The sequence below is a fragment of the Boleophthalmus pectinirostris genome, unplaced genomic scaffold (assembly GCF_026225935.1).
Source record: "Boleophthalmus pectinirostris isolate CB_2022bp ecotype Guang Dong unplaced genomic scaffold, ASM2622593v1 HiC_scaffold_5, whole genome shotgun sequence".
In the NCBI taxonomy this organism is placed as follows: domain Eukaryota; kingdom Metazoa; phylum Chordata; class Actinopteri; order Gobiiformes; family Gobiidae; genus Boleophthalmus; species Boleophthalmus pectinirostris.
In genome coordinates this window covers 32,945,349-32,962,831 of record NW_026571404.1, presented here as the reverse complement: position 1 = coordinate 32,962,831, position 17,483 = coordinate 32,945,349, and the positions used below count along the sequence as shown (strand labels likewise).

General features: G+C 38.0%; 1 protein-coding gene across 2 annotated transcripts in view; it reads right to left on the bottom strand.

The window, feature by feature from the left end:
- LOC110159146 (semaphorin-4G-like) overlaps positions 1-17,483 on the bottom strand; it is a 90,326-nt gene that overhangs the window by 4,527 nt on the left and 68,316 nt on the right. For both annotated transcript variants that reach the window (XM_055162358.1, XM_055162357.1), the window contains 5 exons: positions 15,376-15,598; positions 12,096-12,211; positions 11,019-11,173; positions 7,944-8,002; positions 1,790-4,039 (listed from right to left, as the gene is read on the bottom strand). In XM_055162358.1, the coding sequence (XP_055018333.1) occupies positions 3,048-4,039; positions 7,944-8,002; positions 11,019-11,173; positions 12,096-12,211; positions 15,376-15,598 (1,545 nt within the window). In that variant the 3' untranslated portion in view covers positions 1,790-3,047. The remainder of the gene's footprint in view (positions 1-1,789; positions 4,040-7,943; positions 8,003-11,018; positions 11,174-12,095; positions 12,212-15,375; positions 15,599-17,483) is intronic.

Genomic DNA, 17,483 nt, shown 5'->3' with positions numbered 1-17,483 from the left:
TGGTTTACCTGGCATCATCATTATCAGTTAGAAAGAAGAATATAGAATCTAGGGTTGTCAAAAGTCTTGAAATCAGATACTAATCAATACTAAATTTGAGTAGGTGTCACTACTAAACAAGTCACATTCAGAGCATAGAAATGAACCTTTCCTGAATAGCTTTAGAATGATCTTGAGCTGTATCAGAACAAGTATAAGAGCATAAAGAATATATATACACCCATGAACCACTATAGAACCTACCTGGTAAAAAGTAAAAAATAATAAGTAAAAATTCAGTAGTTTTTGTAGTGCTGTCAAACGATTAAAAAAAAGAATCACATTAATCAAATTTTTGAAATTTGATTAATCACGATTAATTGCATTTGCACTGATTTTAATGTTACAATTTTAAACTTTCCACTTTGTTTTTTTTTTTAAACAAAAATTACTCTACAAATCAAAATGAATTATTTTAAAGCACAATTGGCTAAAATTTAAATTTAAAAATTGCATTTCATAATTAATTTGTGTGCCAAAGCATTTTCCAGGTTAATGTAGATGACCAAATAACAGGTTTAATGGGGTTAAAGGCCCTTCATCACTGCTTGCTGGCTCTTATTGTGCCAGATACACGCTGTTGGAGTTGGCCTGGTTTATTCCAGTGGTCTGTAGGAGTTTGGTGAAATTTGGCCCATTTTATTCATTTGGATCTAATCACGTTTTCCGCTCCATGTTCGTAGAGAGCCACTGATTGTTCTGTGCTCGTCCATGTGAGTACTGATAGATTTTTTAAGAATGTGTACATTTATCGACATATAATCAGCGCAGCTCATGAGCACTGCTGTCAGGTAAACCTCCCTGCCCAATTTACGTGCATAACTGGTCAAAACAGAAAGTGTGATTAATGTGCTTTAATTGCTGGATGATGCGTCAGTTTGTTTTGATTAATCGCATGCGTTAACACGTTAATGTTGACAGCCCTAATTTTTTGGTACATGTAAAAATGATTCACAAGTTTAATCTGCCTTTACATAAATAGATAGTTTGCTAGTAGCTTTTTCTGCATGAATTGTTTTTGTATGAACTCCCATGCAGCTGCATTGGGTTACATACTGTACACAGAGATACTTAGTAATTTTGAGAGCTTTGCCATGCCTTCTTTTTAGTCGACACGAGACACGTCGACCAAGAATTTCTTTGATTTAGTCGACTGCTAACACACAAAAAAGGTAATGTCTAGGTCTACTTACCATATTTTGAATTCCAAACATACATCTTGGAGTAGTCTAACCTAGTCAATAATACTAACAAAGTGAACCAGTGCGTCATGTCTGCCCCAAGGACATAACATCAGCACAAATTAGAGCTAACTGCATCATGACATCACAAGGTGGAAAAGAGCATTTTGAGCTTTGGAGATGTAAACAGACTAATAACGAAGGCTTCTTCAAACATGTGTAAATGAACTAAAACACAACTCTGGGTATGTTGTTGAGGAGGAAACATTATTATAAAATGGCTTAAAGCTCACAAGAATCCATTTTGTGTAATATTAGACCTTTCTGAATTCCAAACATACATCTTGGAGTAGTCAAACCTAGTCAAAAATACTAACAAAGTGAACCTGTGTGTCATATAACATCAGCACTACGGGGAGCACCTCAGAGCCTACATATTTCAAACATGCTTCACCATCTTTAACACATTTGGACAGTGCTAATACCTCATCTAATGCCTGTAGTTAAGTGCTTGTTTGGCAAAGTGCCGGTGTGGGCGTGTGTGAAGAAGAGGCTATAAAACTATTTACCTTTTCTGTTTTATGGCGTGCTCCTCTCCCCCTCTCTCTTCTCTTCTCTTCTCTTGTGGTGGATCTCTGTAGTCCATAGTCCGAGTCCCACATCCAGCTGCTCCTCTTTGTCCACAAAAAACATTATGTATCATTGAATCTCATTTAAAAAAGTCCTTCATCAATACCATTAAAGTGCGTCTTTTCAAAACTAATACTGACATACCCATGAGCTGTTAATTTGAGTTAAAAATGGTGAAATAATCGCTATTCAAAGCATTTAATACTTAACAGAAATAACAATAATATTAATAACTATTTATATTAACAAAAATAGCCAGTTATATATTAATTTTAAATTCATATTCACATAGTTATAGCCACACTTCAAACTTATTAAAGGTGCATTGTGTAACTTTTCTCGTGGAGGGCCTCGTCAAATGTTTTTCTCTATGAAGATGTTATTTCTTTGCCTGGAATATTTCACCCTTTGGTATTAACCTTTTCTATATTCATATAAACCAAACCAGACCACGTTACGGGTCAGATCTGTGGAGAGGCGACCCCACTCACAGTGAGAATGCCTGTTTTCTAGGTATTTTTGCGCTATAAAACCACCTGTAATTTAATAGTTATAAGGTAAAGCTGTTTCATTCCATACTGTGGAACATTCCAGGCAGAGCGATGACGAAACAAGCAGGTGTCGGACCCCAACCAAAAAGTTACACAGTGCACCTTTAAATAATGATTAGTTCACCATTTTAAAAGTCGCTGGTGTGTACTTTTAGTCTCTTGGTTCAATTAAAAACACCGCAAACCAAAGTCCTCCTCGGGTCTCGGTTCACTAAATATTTATAAAGACTGAATGACACTCTTTAAAAATGCATAGGCCATCTGTGTAGTTGTCAGTGCAAACAAACTTTGGCTAGCTGCCCTTCGGTTCCCTCATCACGCCCAAATATGGAGTCCCTGTAGCGCTCCCATTATGCACTGTACTCCTGTGTCGTCAAAGTGGTCTTCACGTTTAGTCCCGTTTGTGCTTGTGATTTTAAAACTGCATAATGACGTTGTGTTCCTCTGGGCTGGATTGCGATGAGGTAGAATTATTAGTATCCGATTTTTATTTTTTTGTGTGGAATTGGAAGCAGGAATGTCTGTTTTTGTAAATGTACCTCAAAATTCAACTCATTGCATTAGTCCTTTGCAATGATAAACCTAAAATAACAGGCACTTAAGCACCAGACTTTTAAAAATGTAGTCCTCCCACCACCAGGCGGCACTACACAGAGCTCTCGTCCGGCCTGGGTAGTATCTGCGTGTGTTTCCTCTTTTCTAAAATCTTATTCAGCTCATCTGTGAATGAATATCCATTTGGTGACGTGTTGGCAGAATCAGTCTGTCTTAGCAGCACGTAGCTATTTCCGTTTATCCGTCGTAGCATGCTAGGCAGTGTCGCCGAAAGCCCGTTAGGGAAGTCACAATCAGGAGACGTGTGATTGGGCGTTGGCGGGAGGGGCGGGGCCGGCGGCGGTGAATCCCTGTTGAACGTTGTGTGCCCTTCTCCCGGCACGATCTGAAGAAACCCGCCGTTTTGAATATCTCCGTTGTGATGCTTCGCGCTGCCGTTGGCGTAGCCGTTACAATGCGACGAGATCGTTTTCAGCTCCATGGTAGCGGAGTTTCGGTGCTTCCTGTTTTTGTTTACTCTTTTGTTGCTAGGATACGCGGCAGCAGCGGCGCGCAATGAGTACTTTCCCCTGTTGCCGACGCGTAGACAGAATCCGACATAAAGAAGCACCACGGTTAGCACGACGCACAGACCGCCCAGAATGGTGATTAGCGTCAGGTACAAAGCTTCCATGTTTTGCGGATCGAGGAGTGTGGTGGTCAGGCGTGGTGCAGGGGGTGGAATTAGAGGTTGCTCCGTTGCAATCGGCTCCTCAGGTGATGGTAACGTGTATATGCTTAAATCCTCGGTTAGTTCGATATTTTTCACAGTAGGCGTGTCCACTTCAACTGTGATGTTGTAGGATATGATGGGCACACGTATGTCATTCTCCACGCTGTAGCAGGTGTAGCGCCCGCTTTGGTCGGATTTGGCGTCGATGATGAGCAGGCCGTCGTTGCCCGTGCGGACCCCCGAGCTGAGGCCGTAGCCCGTCAGGTCACGTCCATCCTGGGTCCACGTGGGCGACGCCAGGTTAGAGGTGAGCTCACACTGGAGGAGGACATCATCGCCGACACGCACCGATCGACTCTTCTCCATCACCACTGGAAAACACAGGGATATACGGTTAGTCTAATAGATTTATACTAGTCGTCTTGAATCAGGGGTCACCAAACGTTGACCACATTATTGCTCCTGGCTGTGATGGGAGGCCGTATAACAGAACTGTATGACCCTGATGACGCAGATTATATTCTTTGAAAACCGCCACACTTTCTTTACATATCAGACAAACTGCACAGTCCTTACGCTGAACAAAAAATTATCGGCCGGCCACTGTCTCGGTACTATCTGTCAAGTTTTCGTACTTGAAAACTAGTCATTTTGCTGCACTACAGAACTCTGCATGTGCGTTTACTGTCACTGTTTGATCTCAAGCTTGTCAGGTGACGAACATTTGGCGGCAATGTAAATACGGCATATAATTATTTAAATATAAACATAAATACTTCATATTAAAAAAAACAAAACAAGATGTAGACGTGTTATTATTTGCCAAAAAGTAAAAAAAAGACCAGGCGTGGCAGGCCAGAGTCATCCCGTGGGCCTTAGTTTGATGACCCCTGTCTTAAATGGTTACTGATACGAGTTGGGTGCTCCAAAATCAGGATTATTATCTCATATTTGGCATTTCTTCTTATAATAAGTGATGTCATTATGTCAAATTTCCGTGCTGTCTTATCACCCTTACTATATGTTAATAACAGAGAAAAACTGTTTCCCTATAGATAGGACTTATATAAAACTTTATACTTATATAAAAGGCAGGTGCCCAGGTGTTGCACATGGACTGTATGAAGAAGACCAAAAAGAGGAGCCTGACAGCAGCAGTTACAGAGAGAGGGACGATGTTTTTTAAATTCAAAGTGAATTGGTGCCAGAGTCGATGGATCAAGAAGCTCCCATTCCATATATTTATTTATTGTGGGTATATTTCTTTGTACTAATAGGGAACTTTTTGTGATTTTTCTGTGCTTTAATAATATGTGAGCAGTTGAATAAATAACTTCTATGACTTAGATACAAACTACTTAAGTATTCTACTATTTATTTATTGCGGCTAATGTTTTAATAACAATATTGTACATTTAGAACAGTTGGGGATGATCCTACTTTACTGCGAGTGGTGTAATTTAATTCAAATATTTTCTTCAACAATATATATCGCACATCAAGTTATCGTTATAGTTACTGTGACATGCCTATTATTAACATTTTATAATTACTTAATCCAGCCATTTTATTATCACAATTTATTCATACAACATCCAAATCTCCAAATCTCCAAATGTCCAAACCATATTTCCTCTATTATCCAACATACCAAGTTAAATGATGGACAAATCTGACTAATTAAAATCCAGTCATTATGGTCACACATATTAAGTAACTTTGCTCCATTTTTCACACATGACCATCTGTTGCTTAGGCTGGGTGTCGCTAATTATCTCACCATGTCTGTGTTTATATTGGATCTCCGGCACTGATTTGTGGAGCTTCTCAAAGTTGCAGTTCACTTCTCACCATGAGACCGGATCACTCTCCCTGGGCCCCACCTGTACCCTGCTCCCTGAGAGGTCTGCATTATTTATGTGGCTCTATTTGGCGAACTTTGACCAAGATCAAAAGTTTTCTCCATAGACTGTATATATAAATGGACATAGTTAATTTGCTAGCCGCCGCGTTCCAAACAGGAAGGGAGCACTTTGTATTGAAAAAAACAACACCCCTCTCTCTGTAACTGCTGCTGTCAGGGTCCTCATTTGAGTTGTAAAATGTTCATATTAACTCGCTCTACATGATCCAGGTGTTATTATTTTGCACGATAATTGCTACCCTTGGTGAGCTTTATTTGACTGGAGCTGAATATTATGGGTGTCATCATACTCGCTTTATACAATCTGTGGTTTTCTCTATCTGATTTGACATGTGGTTATACAGGATAGTTATATGTGAGATATAAATGTACTTTCATGAGATATTTCATGCTGGAATCTCACTTTCTTATTTTTTCTTTTTTTTTTTATCTGCTTTTATTCTGTAATATTCATCCTTTAGGGTTGGCAGATGTATTCCATTTTATTATTAATTTTAAGACAAGTCAAATTAAGGCAAGTAGGATACAAAACAACACCCTACAACTTTGCAAAACTGATGCGATGTGCAGCAGTTGCGTTCGTAGAATGTGTGCAGATTGTGTGTGGTAGCGCTCAGAAGGGGGAGTGACTTAGCACGAGGAGGAGGGATAAAATGTAATATTCCTTCTTCAATAAAGCTAGGCACAAAAAGGATATTTTTGATTATGTGTCAGTGTTTCTAGTAGGGCTGGATATCATTAAGAAGTTGTCGATACGATATATATCTTGATACACAAGCCACGATACAATACATATCTCGATACAGTGCACCTTCGATTCTATAAGATATATTAAAAATCTATTTGATACGGTTCAATAAAAATAATGGCTAAATCATGAGTACGGTACTAAAAGTCAAAAAACAACTCTTGTGCAAAGTTAATATGAAACACACCCATTTAATCATCAAAACCCGTGAAAATGTCAAATGTGTCGCATAAACAAGTTTCCTTTCTCTAAACAAGTAATAAAACTGTAGAGCTGAAACTAAATAATTTAATAAAATATATCAAAAAATACTCTTCACCATATATCGATACTGCAGCCCACGATATCGATACTGTATCATCACATTAAACGTAGATAATTTTGCACACCTGTAGTTTCTAGGGTGCAACATTCATAAAATTACAACTGAAATTCACACATGTAATTTCCCTGACCGCTACATAATTAGAATTTTAATCTTCTCCACTTTCCATGTTTCCCATTGTTTCCTTATTAGACAAGTCACTCAAATGGCCCTTTAAAGTTGCATTGTAATAAGTGTAAAAATATAAAACCACTTCGCTAATGAAGGGTGAGCAGATGTCCCTATTTACCAAGACAGTTTCAGTTTTGAGCTCTGTGTCCCCTGTCCCAGCAGATTTATCCAAAACTATTGATTTGTCTCATGTTTTATACAAGAAATGTCCCAGGTGTCCCTATTTTTGACCAATCTGATCCCTGCTAACAGTAAAGAGAGGCATAAATTGTCATTTGTTTAGGTAAAATACAGAAAAGCTGCTTAAAAATCACCAAAACACAAAGAAAATGTGACTATAATGACTCACATTAGTGCCGAGTGCATAACAATTTTCCTTAATTACACACTCATTGGCACACCAGGGATGTCCCACTTTTTTTATTCTGAAAAATCTGGTCACCCTAAGTTAATGTATTTGTACACGAGGAGGAGGAGGGGGGATATTTGTTAGCGTAGCGTCTGATGTAGCGTTTATAATAGCGCTAATGAACAATGGCTGACTGATGCCGCTCTCTAATTGGACCAGAGCAGACACAAGTTTGATGAGTAGACGCTAAAGGTTGATTAGCCAATTGCGACACTCATTTCTCCGTACAAACGCGCCTATTTACAATCTTTCATAATTAGCTTGACTTATAGCGTGAGCAAGCGAGCCTCCGACATGTGTTATTTCCTAATTACGGCTTTCAAATGAGTCCGGATCGGTTTAAAATGTGCAAGGCGAACTCCGGTGTCATGAAAGAACAATGAGCGGGCAGATACGATGGCTACATTTGAACAGATTGAGAGCGCGAAGTGAGAAGAGGCATTAGTCTGCCCCGAATACAAAGTAGAGTCCTCTGCCGTGATAGCAGAATGTGATTCAAGAGGAGTGAAGAAGAGTTAGCGAGCGTACTATGCCTAATCAACTTTCAAAGAAGGAGCTCTCATGACAAGTTAGCATCGCTGTCCCCCGCAGAACCACTCCTCATTTTTAATGGCTGTTTATCATGTGTAGAGAGAATTTTCTGGGAGACGTACTAGATTTTTTGGGCAGTTTTTTGTGTTTTTATTCGTTTTTTTTACCTTGATGATAGTTTTCACATCCTCGGCTGCCATGTTGGATGTCCTGGATTAAAGCAGATCTGTGGATATAAACAGAAATAATGGTGAAAATACATACAGGTAAAAGGACAGCTACACACCGTAATGATATGCTCTATTACGTAGTACATATTCTACAAACAAAATAAGGTATAAACATAGACTGTATATTCTCTGTACAGTCTATGGGTATAAGGCAGGGATCTCTAACCTTTTTCCTCCAGTGAGCTACCTTTACAAAAAGAAAATGCCAAAGAGCTAATCATCATGATTTTCAAAACTCAAAACTGGGATACACCCGGGTTGGGATGGTTGGTATGAAAAAAATTGTGAAAAGAGCATGCAACATAATCTGAGGGACTTCTGACACTGTATTTTTCACTTTATTGTCATTTTCTGTATTTTGGCTAAACAAACGATAATTTACTGATGATGTAATCCTGATTTAGTCTTAGTTTAGTCCTGGTTTAGATCAAATTGGTCAAAAACAGAGACACCTGGGATATGTCTTGTATAAAACTGGGACAAATCACTGGTTTTGGATAAATGTGCTGGGACAGGGGACACAGGGCTCGAAACTGGGACTGTCCTGGGTACCATATTTTCTGCAGTATTGGGCGGTCTGGATTATAAGATGTACTGTCATAGAATGGTCTATTTTCAAACTTTTTTTTTCAAGTAAATCGCACTGGACTTTAAACAAACAACAGTTAGATGGTTCAGTCGGACTTTGTTTGGCGCGTTCACGGTGACTCTGGGCTTTGTTCAATTGTTGCCTGTATGGCGGGTGCTGTCTGGGTCCGCTGGATTGTTGGCGTGTTCGCAGTGACTCAATTGTTCAGTTGTGGCTAGAAGTGGCACATTGCACTCGCTTTTTTGGTTCGTTCCTCCGTTCCATTCTTGTCGGCGTGGAGTGATGAGTGTGGTTGTGGGTGTTTTTCGCTACGCGGTCGCTGTCTGCTCCGTGTGTGTTTGCGTGCGCAGCGTGTAGTGCGGCTTTGTAGTTTACTGAAGTCGTGCTGGGACACCCGAGTGGATTCGTGTATAGGGTGCTCTGGATTGTGGGGCGTGCAGTCGTTTTTTGATGGAACGCGCCCCATAGTACGGAAAATACGGTAAATAAGGACGTCTGGTCACCCTATTAAGCGGTTACAAGAAACTGAGGATAGGAAAGCATTAGGTGGGGAACAACTAGATATAAAACATAAACCTTTATCCATTTATTAGTGCACAAAGTTAGGTAGTAATTACTTAGTTTAATTAGTTAATTCAGAAATCCCTTGGTGAGCTACTTCGAAGGAGGTGGAGCTACTGGTAGCTCCTGAGCTACAGGTTGGAGACCCCTGGTATAAGGTATCGCATGTCTTTAGCATATCTTTGTCTCTTCATCACAATGTAAACAACAATAACTCTAAATGTTGTTATAATAGGATAAAAAGCTTGTTCTAGAGAAAAGCAAAACTAAAAGTGTTAAGTTTTAATGTTTTGTGTAGTATATTTGACTGAATATTCCTAGTTGTCATTTTGAATATTAAAATTGGTAGAACCGAGCCAAAGAAATCTATGCAAGTTAAAATAATTTGAACCAGTTTTGACACATTTTAATTAGATTGTTTATTTGAATTAAAATAACATAACAAAAGTAAATGCTGTATGTATTAAGTATCTTATTTGTAAGTGATTTTTTTTTTTTATGCCATTAGCAAAAAATTTATTTAGAATTTAGTAATTTTGGCAAATGTAAAAATTTGTTTTGCAGTGTCTATTTGGAATTTGGATGAAAAAATAAGAAAGAAGTAGTTCTGACAAATTTGAATGTATGTATTCATAGTTGTATTATCTATTATGTTTTTAAATTGATTTTTTTCATTAACTAATAAATATTTGTAATTTTATAATTTTAACAGTTACAAAAAAATCAGTTTTTCAGTGTATACTGGAATTGATATTTGGTTGGATTTTCAGAACTAAATTTCTAAAGAGCAGCTTTGTTCTGCACATATTTACCAACCACATATCAATCCAGATTAAATCAATAGCCCTCATACATATTTTCTCTTTGGCACTTTCACCAGATACTCACGTTCAAATCTCCTCTAACCCAGCTCTTGTCAGGCCTGACCCAGATGCCTTATATCACTGGCTGTGCTTTGATTAGCCAACACTCAGTCGCTGCTTTTTCAGTCTTTTACTGCCCACATAATCGCACTGTACCAAGACGTCATCTCTATCATGTTTTATCAGAACTCAGCCTCACGCCATGTTCAGTATCTTTGTCCAATCACGTTTGAGCCACTGTTTTGGTTACACAACGGCCCTGGGACAAGTCATGTGATTTATTTTTATTTTATTTACTTCACTCATAAACTTTTAATGTTTAACATACAAAGAAATAATGAAACAGGAGAAAAAAGTAGAGAGATCTTATGTTATCGGCCTCTTTTTCCAGACAATAAAACTGTACATAATATTTAGATTTCATGAACTTAACCTGACTTTGTCCACACATACGGAGTAAACATATTCAAATCAAACACAGCTTTTACTGACTGTAATGCTGATTTATTCTTAATTAGAAAAACACTGAACACAATGTTTATGTTATAATTTGGTGTTTCAGTTCTCAAGAGGATTATCCAATCAGAAGGCAGAATGAGCCTCACATAAGTCTCTCATTTGGATTGCCAGTTTCAATGCTGAAGTCCAGTTGATTTGAATTGAAGAGGACTCTCTCTGATCTGAACGGTCACTGCCTAAACTCCAGCGCCAGCAGCCATGAATGAGTGCTAGTGCAGCCTTTGCAGCTCAGTGAAAGAATTCTGGAGGTTCTGAGATTTCACACAAGGCATGGCAACATATAAGAGTCCTCTATCTGAGCTGAGGCACTGGCAACCGAGGGTTGTTCTAACTTTTTAAAAACTGAGCACAGGCTACACACAGTGCTTTAAGACTAAACATATCAGTTTAAATCACAAACATGAAATAATTGCAAATATATTCTCAATAACCTACTTTTGGTGATATACAAAACCACCCTGTCTTATGTCCTGTACCCACCTGTTATCCACATGCAGGATGTCCACACAGCTGTCCCCGTCCCAGGCGCAGTGGGGGTCTCTGGAGAACACGCAGTCGTAGCAGGACGTGTAGCGATGGCAGGTGGACAGGGGCAGCTGGAGCACACCTGACGGAAAGCTCACATACACACTCATCTGTGCAGAACGAGATGGGGCTTTTGTCAATGAAATGATGCTTCATTATGGATCACTGCAGTAGTAATTAGTGACGCAAAAAAAACTCTAGTAAGATATAGCTACTCAACTAATTAGTTAAACTAAATCATTGTTAGTTGGAGCCCTAACAAGAACTGCTTTGCTCTTCAGGAAGTGCATCCTGTGAGAAAGACGTTAGGTTCATTTGTCTTGTGGGCTCCACATGACTGTTTTACCCACACATTAAGATGAGTGCTCTTCAAACTGTAAATGCAACTGTCTGTTTCTGACCCAAAACACATGTCTTATCAGCCAAACCACACAGCTACAGGAAGTTTGTGTACACAAGACACACTTATACCTATCAGCTTTAACTAAACTCTTGATAATTGTTATTTAGCCTTGCTGCTGGACCAGTGTAATACAATGGCATGTTTTTTCTATTCTGTTCTTCAAACTGGCAAAAGATGAGTAACATTTTTGCATTTCTGTGCTAAAGCATAACACTCAGATCATCATGTTACCTTTTATTGTTTTGAAAATGCTGTATTTGCCTAAACATCTGCCCTCCCCCTTACACTACACTAAGTCACTCCTCCTTCAGAGCACATCGCATCAGGTTTATCAGGTTATAGTGTATTGTTTTGTGTCCAGGGTTTGTATTTATTTATCTTACAGTTAACTGCAAGGAAGGTTCAAATAGGGCCCGGGAGAGATCACTGCATTACTTAAACATGCATGTATGACATCTAAAACCTCTTCAGGCATGTTTTTGATGAGGAAATGTAACATGGTACATACACATATTTCTACAGTAAATGCATTCATCAAAATAATCCTCTTTTTTTTTTTTTTTTTTTTTTAAACCACTTGTCAGATTTGTGCATGTGACTTGTGGTTGCCCCGGTGACAGCGGACTGACCTGCTCTGTGGAGATGAGGACACTGCTGACAGGCTCTGGCTCCTCCAGCAGCTGCAGCTCCTCTATTATGTGCAGCTGACCCTGGACTTGGACAGCCTTGTGCAACCAGCCGTCATCTGAGGACCGCAGAGAGGCAGTGTGTCATATTAGAGAACAGGAAGTCCCTCATTTATTACAATAACAGTTTCACACCATTTTTGCAGATCTTTTTCCTTCAGTAGACTGTGAAAGACTCATTCTTGTCTTTGTCAAATTATCCCAAGCTCTACAAAAAGGCTTCATGGGAGTTTCTGGTTTTAGGGCCTAATTAAGTGATAATTTCATAACCATTTCATTCTATTCTATTGAGTGTATAAATGTATTTTGGCAGTGGTGGAAGAAGTACTCATTTGTGTTACGTAAAAGTACAAATAACAGAGCAAAAATATACTCAAGCAAAAGTATCACATGAAAAAAATCTACTTAAGTAAAAGTATTAAAGCACCTGTCTTAAAATGTACTTAAAGAGTAAAAAGTAAAAGTATTTCATGCAGATTTTGAGCTTTGAATTTGAATCTACTGTTTTTCTTTGTACATTTTTGTTAGCTCAAACTACAAACGTGTTAAAAAATAACCCCTCAGCCTTTTCTCTAGCAGGGCTCAGACATTAATAAAAATATTTTTACTTTCTACAAATAATTAACCATACAATTGATTTATTTATTCTTCCCTCTACAGCTGAAATCTTGCCTTACTACTTAAAAATTGTGAAAGATTTGTGAAATACTCATCCTTGTCTTTGCCATAATTATCCAAATTGCTACAAAAGGCTTCATAGGAGTTTCTGGGTTTATTGCCTAATTAAGTGATAATCTAAATCTCCAGAGGCAAACTATTTCCTTATCAAAACAAATAGACTCTGAACTTCAAATCCAGCTTTGGTATGACAGTGCAAATTGGATTACTTTTCCAAATCTTGCAGTTTTGTAATTTCTGTGTAATTTGGTTAATTTCAGTGTTTTAGAAATTTTCCACATTGTGTACTCAGAAAATATTTAGCCTTCTGATTACAACCAGATCGAAAACAGGTCTAAAGCTAAAACTAACTTGCAATAGTACTTTAAAAAAATGACTAACCCACAGGTGGATGGTGTATAGATACAACAAACTCTTACTTCACACACGTACCACTCTTTGAAAAGCACCGCTCTATTTGAGTAATTTATGTAACTATTGCTTCAACATTTTGCATTTTATTGAGTCACAGGTTTATTTGGATGGGACAGTCAGCAAACGGTCAAAGCCAAGAATCGATTTCACAAATAGAACCAGGCATGTGGCAGCTGTGACCAAACCCCTAGACCATCCTGCATAACTGTATACTGCAGTGGCAAGGCAAGGCAGATTTATTTGTATAGCACAATTCGTACACAAAGTAATTCAAAGAAACATTAAATGAAAGAGAACAACTATTTTCTTTACAGTTATGCAACTATGAGCAACAATGTAGACGTTGTAGCTGGGCCTGTCACAATAATGCAGTTTGAAGCATGATATATTACTACAGAGAAATATTGCGATATAAATTTTGAAACTACTTTATGCCACTGACACAACGCAGGATAATCCCAGTAAACCAGTTTCATCAAAGGTCCCCTATATTACGCAAAATTGACTCTTGTAAAGCTTTAAGTCACTACTGTTCTTACCTCATCAAAACATATGTGGAGTTTTGTTTTGTTTTGTTCAGTTGTTTGAGTAACCCTGGATTATTACTCTGTCTACATTTCTAAAACTCAAAATGCTCTGTTCCACATTGTGATGTCATGTAGTGGTATTTCGCAAATGAACAGCAAACTTTTACCTTTTGTTTAGTAGAGATTGGTAATTCCAGGGTTGATCATCCAAATTATTCTATTGAAGGTATATGGAGTTTAAAAACACAGTGGAGCACTTCCTGTATTACCACATGACATCACAAGGTGGAACAGAATGTTTTCTGTTTGAGAGAAGAACTAAGCCTAAATATACAGGATTACTGTGTTAAACATGTGAATAAAACAAAAAACAACTCCAGATATGTTTTTAATGAGGAAACAACATTATAACATAAATCTGAAAACAGTGTGGGCTTTTTAAAATGCCTGAGCTGTAACAGACAAACAGCAGAATGAACCAATAATAATTAGCTCAGCTCTTACCTCACTACAAAAAAATTGAAAAATATCCACACTTTTGCAAAGGAATTGTGAAATCCTTATCCTTGTCAAAATTATTCAAAGCGCTACAAAAGGCTTCATGGGAGTTTCTGGTTTTATTTCCTAATTAAGTGATAATCTACAGCTCCAGAGGAAAACTATTTCTTTATCAAAACAAATCGACTCTGAACTTCAAATTCAGTGATGCTATGGCAGTGCAAATTTGATTTCTTTGACAAATCTTGTAATTTTGCAATTTCTCTGTACTCTGCTCCAAATTTTCCACAATGTGAACCCAGAAAATATTTAGCCTTCTGATTACAACCAGATCTAAAACAGGTTGAAAACAAAGACTATTCTAGGTCTAAACTAGGGCTAAATCTGGTCTAAATTGGGACTACAAACTTGCTAAAAACTTAGTGCACATACCACCATTTGAAAAGCACTGCTCTTATTTTATTAATTTATTTAACTGTTGTTCCAATATTTTGCTTTCTGTTGGCTCACAGGTTTATTTGGATGGGACCGTAAGAACCATGAAGTAGGAGTAGAGAGCAGGGAGAGACAGTCGCAAACTGTCAAAGCCAAGAATCGATTTCACAATCATTAAGGCTTGGACCCATTTTCACATAAATACTGCTCTGTCTGAGTCCTAAAACCTCTTCTCTCATCTGATGTCATATTTTGGAATCTATTTATAGGCCAATTAACAATTATTCCATTACTTAATTAGTTTACTTACAACAATTATTTAAATAACTTAGTTATAATAGTTGTAATTAGTCAATTATCTTGTCATAGAATTAATCCTAATTCTTATTAAATTATTACTTTAATAGCACTTTTTGCAACTTTTGGAGGCCACGGCAGAGTTTTGCAGTCACCATAATGCTGATGACAACTAGCATGCTATCTGCATACTTCCTGATTATCAGACAATAAAATGCTTTATTTAGATGCAGACAGCAGAAAGCAGATTTATTTTAAGCTTAAGGGATTTTGCTCAAATCCATGCATACTGGTGTAGGCCCTTTCATTTGCGTAGCAGATAATAAATGTAACCATCTTCAGACGTAATCGAACAAATTAAAATCCTCTCTTACCTGTGCCTAAGTATAAGACGTGATACTCCTGTTCGTCCGCAGCCTGGGTCACATGCACTGCTAACTGTGTGTAGTCGGTGGTTCTCCTGAACAGCAGGGGGCGCCGGTCTGTGGGCTGGACCTGCACAGACATCAGGGGGTGCCTCCTCACAAAGTACAGCACATCATCTGGGAGTGAGGTGGACATGTTTATGCCCCGGGCCCTCAGAGAGTCTGTGATGCACTGTGTACACGAGGGGAGGAGAGAGGAGTGAATCAATTATTAGCATGTCATCAATTACTGAAAGAATTTCCAACTTATACACAAGTTTTGACCATAGACTGTATTAAGATGTGGACTAAATGAGTGTGACGTCGCCGATAGTTGTGTTTTGTTTCATCCACCAAACCTCATGGTAGTTCTCAAGTTAACAGCTACCTTTCCCTTTTGTTCAGTAGAAATTGGCAATTCCATGTCTTCAAGTTATCCAAATGAGTGTTTCCAGTCTGAGAGAATAACTCAGAATTGTGTGTTAAACGTGTGTGAATGAAACAAAACACAACTCCAGTTATGTCTGTGATGAGGAAAACAATATTAGAACACAGACACATCAGAAAATAGCTGAATATGTAGCATACCTTCATGTGGGTCTAATGTACTAGATATACTCATATTTACTGGCCTTCTGCAATGTAACGATTTATAAATACATTTAATAAAATAAAAAAAAACTTTTTATATCATCAGTTAGTAAAATAATTATTAGTTGCAGCAAAGAGGCACATTTTACTCTATGAGAATGGCACTATGTTATTTTAGTTCAGTAAGTGTAGAAAATCTCTAAAAAGAAATCAATAGCGGCCCTGAACCTTTGAAACTTGTGGTTGAATAATAACAAAACACAGACTTGTTTTTGTATCAGGTGGATAGAACCAACCCTAAAAACATATTACCCATTTATCTTATGATGTCTACATTTTATCATTTAAAAACACTAAAAGAAAGCAAATAAAAAGTCATGACCTTTTAAATCTATACTGAGTAACTATTAGGCTAACTTCAAATCTATTTTTAAACAAAGAATAAAAAGATGTAAAAAAGATGTAACTAAACATGATTCATCTACCCAAATATACAGGATTTGTGTGTTCAACATGTGTGAAAAAAAACACAACTCCAGGTATGTTTGTGATGAGGAAACAACATTATAACAGATTAGAAATAGTGCAATATAGGCCCTTTAAAACACAATAGAGTGGAGTGGGCTCAGCGGGCTACTTGTGCTGACTTGTTCTGACCTAAGCATTATCTCTCCCCTCTCACTATCTCTCCTTTTTCTCCTCTTTCTCCTCTGTCCTTTTCATAAGAATCCAGCCATCTCCACGCTCCCTTTAGTTCAAATCCCTGACTGCATCATTGCTCCTTTTATGGCAAGGTGAATTTAAAAGGGACTTTTCTGGTGGAGGGTCTGCTACACTCTCCATGGAGGTGTTATTGCTTTGCCAGGAATGTTCCATGGTATAACTTTAAACATATCTATCTAGTATTTATTCATTACGGGTGTTTCTATTGCTCAAAAAACCAAAATGCCTTCTTTGTAGAAACCGTCTGACCTCGCAGCATAAGAATTCGTTCACTCGACGGTAGGCGGGTACGTTTTATCATTTAACCAATCGCTGCTATTTGGTCGTGACGTTTGTAATGCGCCGATAATGAGGCTAACTGGTATATTAAGCTTTTCCCAAATCCCGTAGGAAGAAGGGCAATAACGTCTTTCCCCTTGATGAAATTCACCAAACATTTATATCCTCGATCTCGGGAATCACTGACAACACAGAATAGATGGCTCTTTGCTGATTGGCTGGTGCCCGAACTTGCACTTCCGGGTTTTTGCGAACCGTCTATTGTCTATTTTGATTCCTGACCTAGTTGCTGGAAAGAAATGAAATTGAGTGAAGGCACTAGGTGGTGCCAGCCTTGCTAGTGGAGACTCTCCATAGATCTGTGTGGTCCTCTGTGTTTTTTATTTATTTTTATGTGTTTTTATTGGTATTGTTGATTTAATTTATTTATTGGTTTATTTATTTCTATTCTATGATTTTGTTCTTATTTGATTTTACTGGTTTTA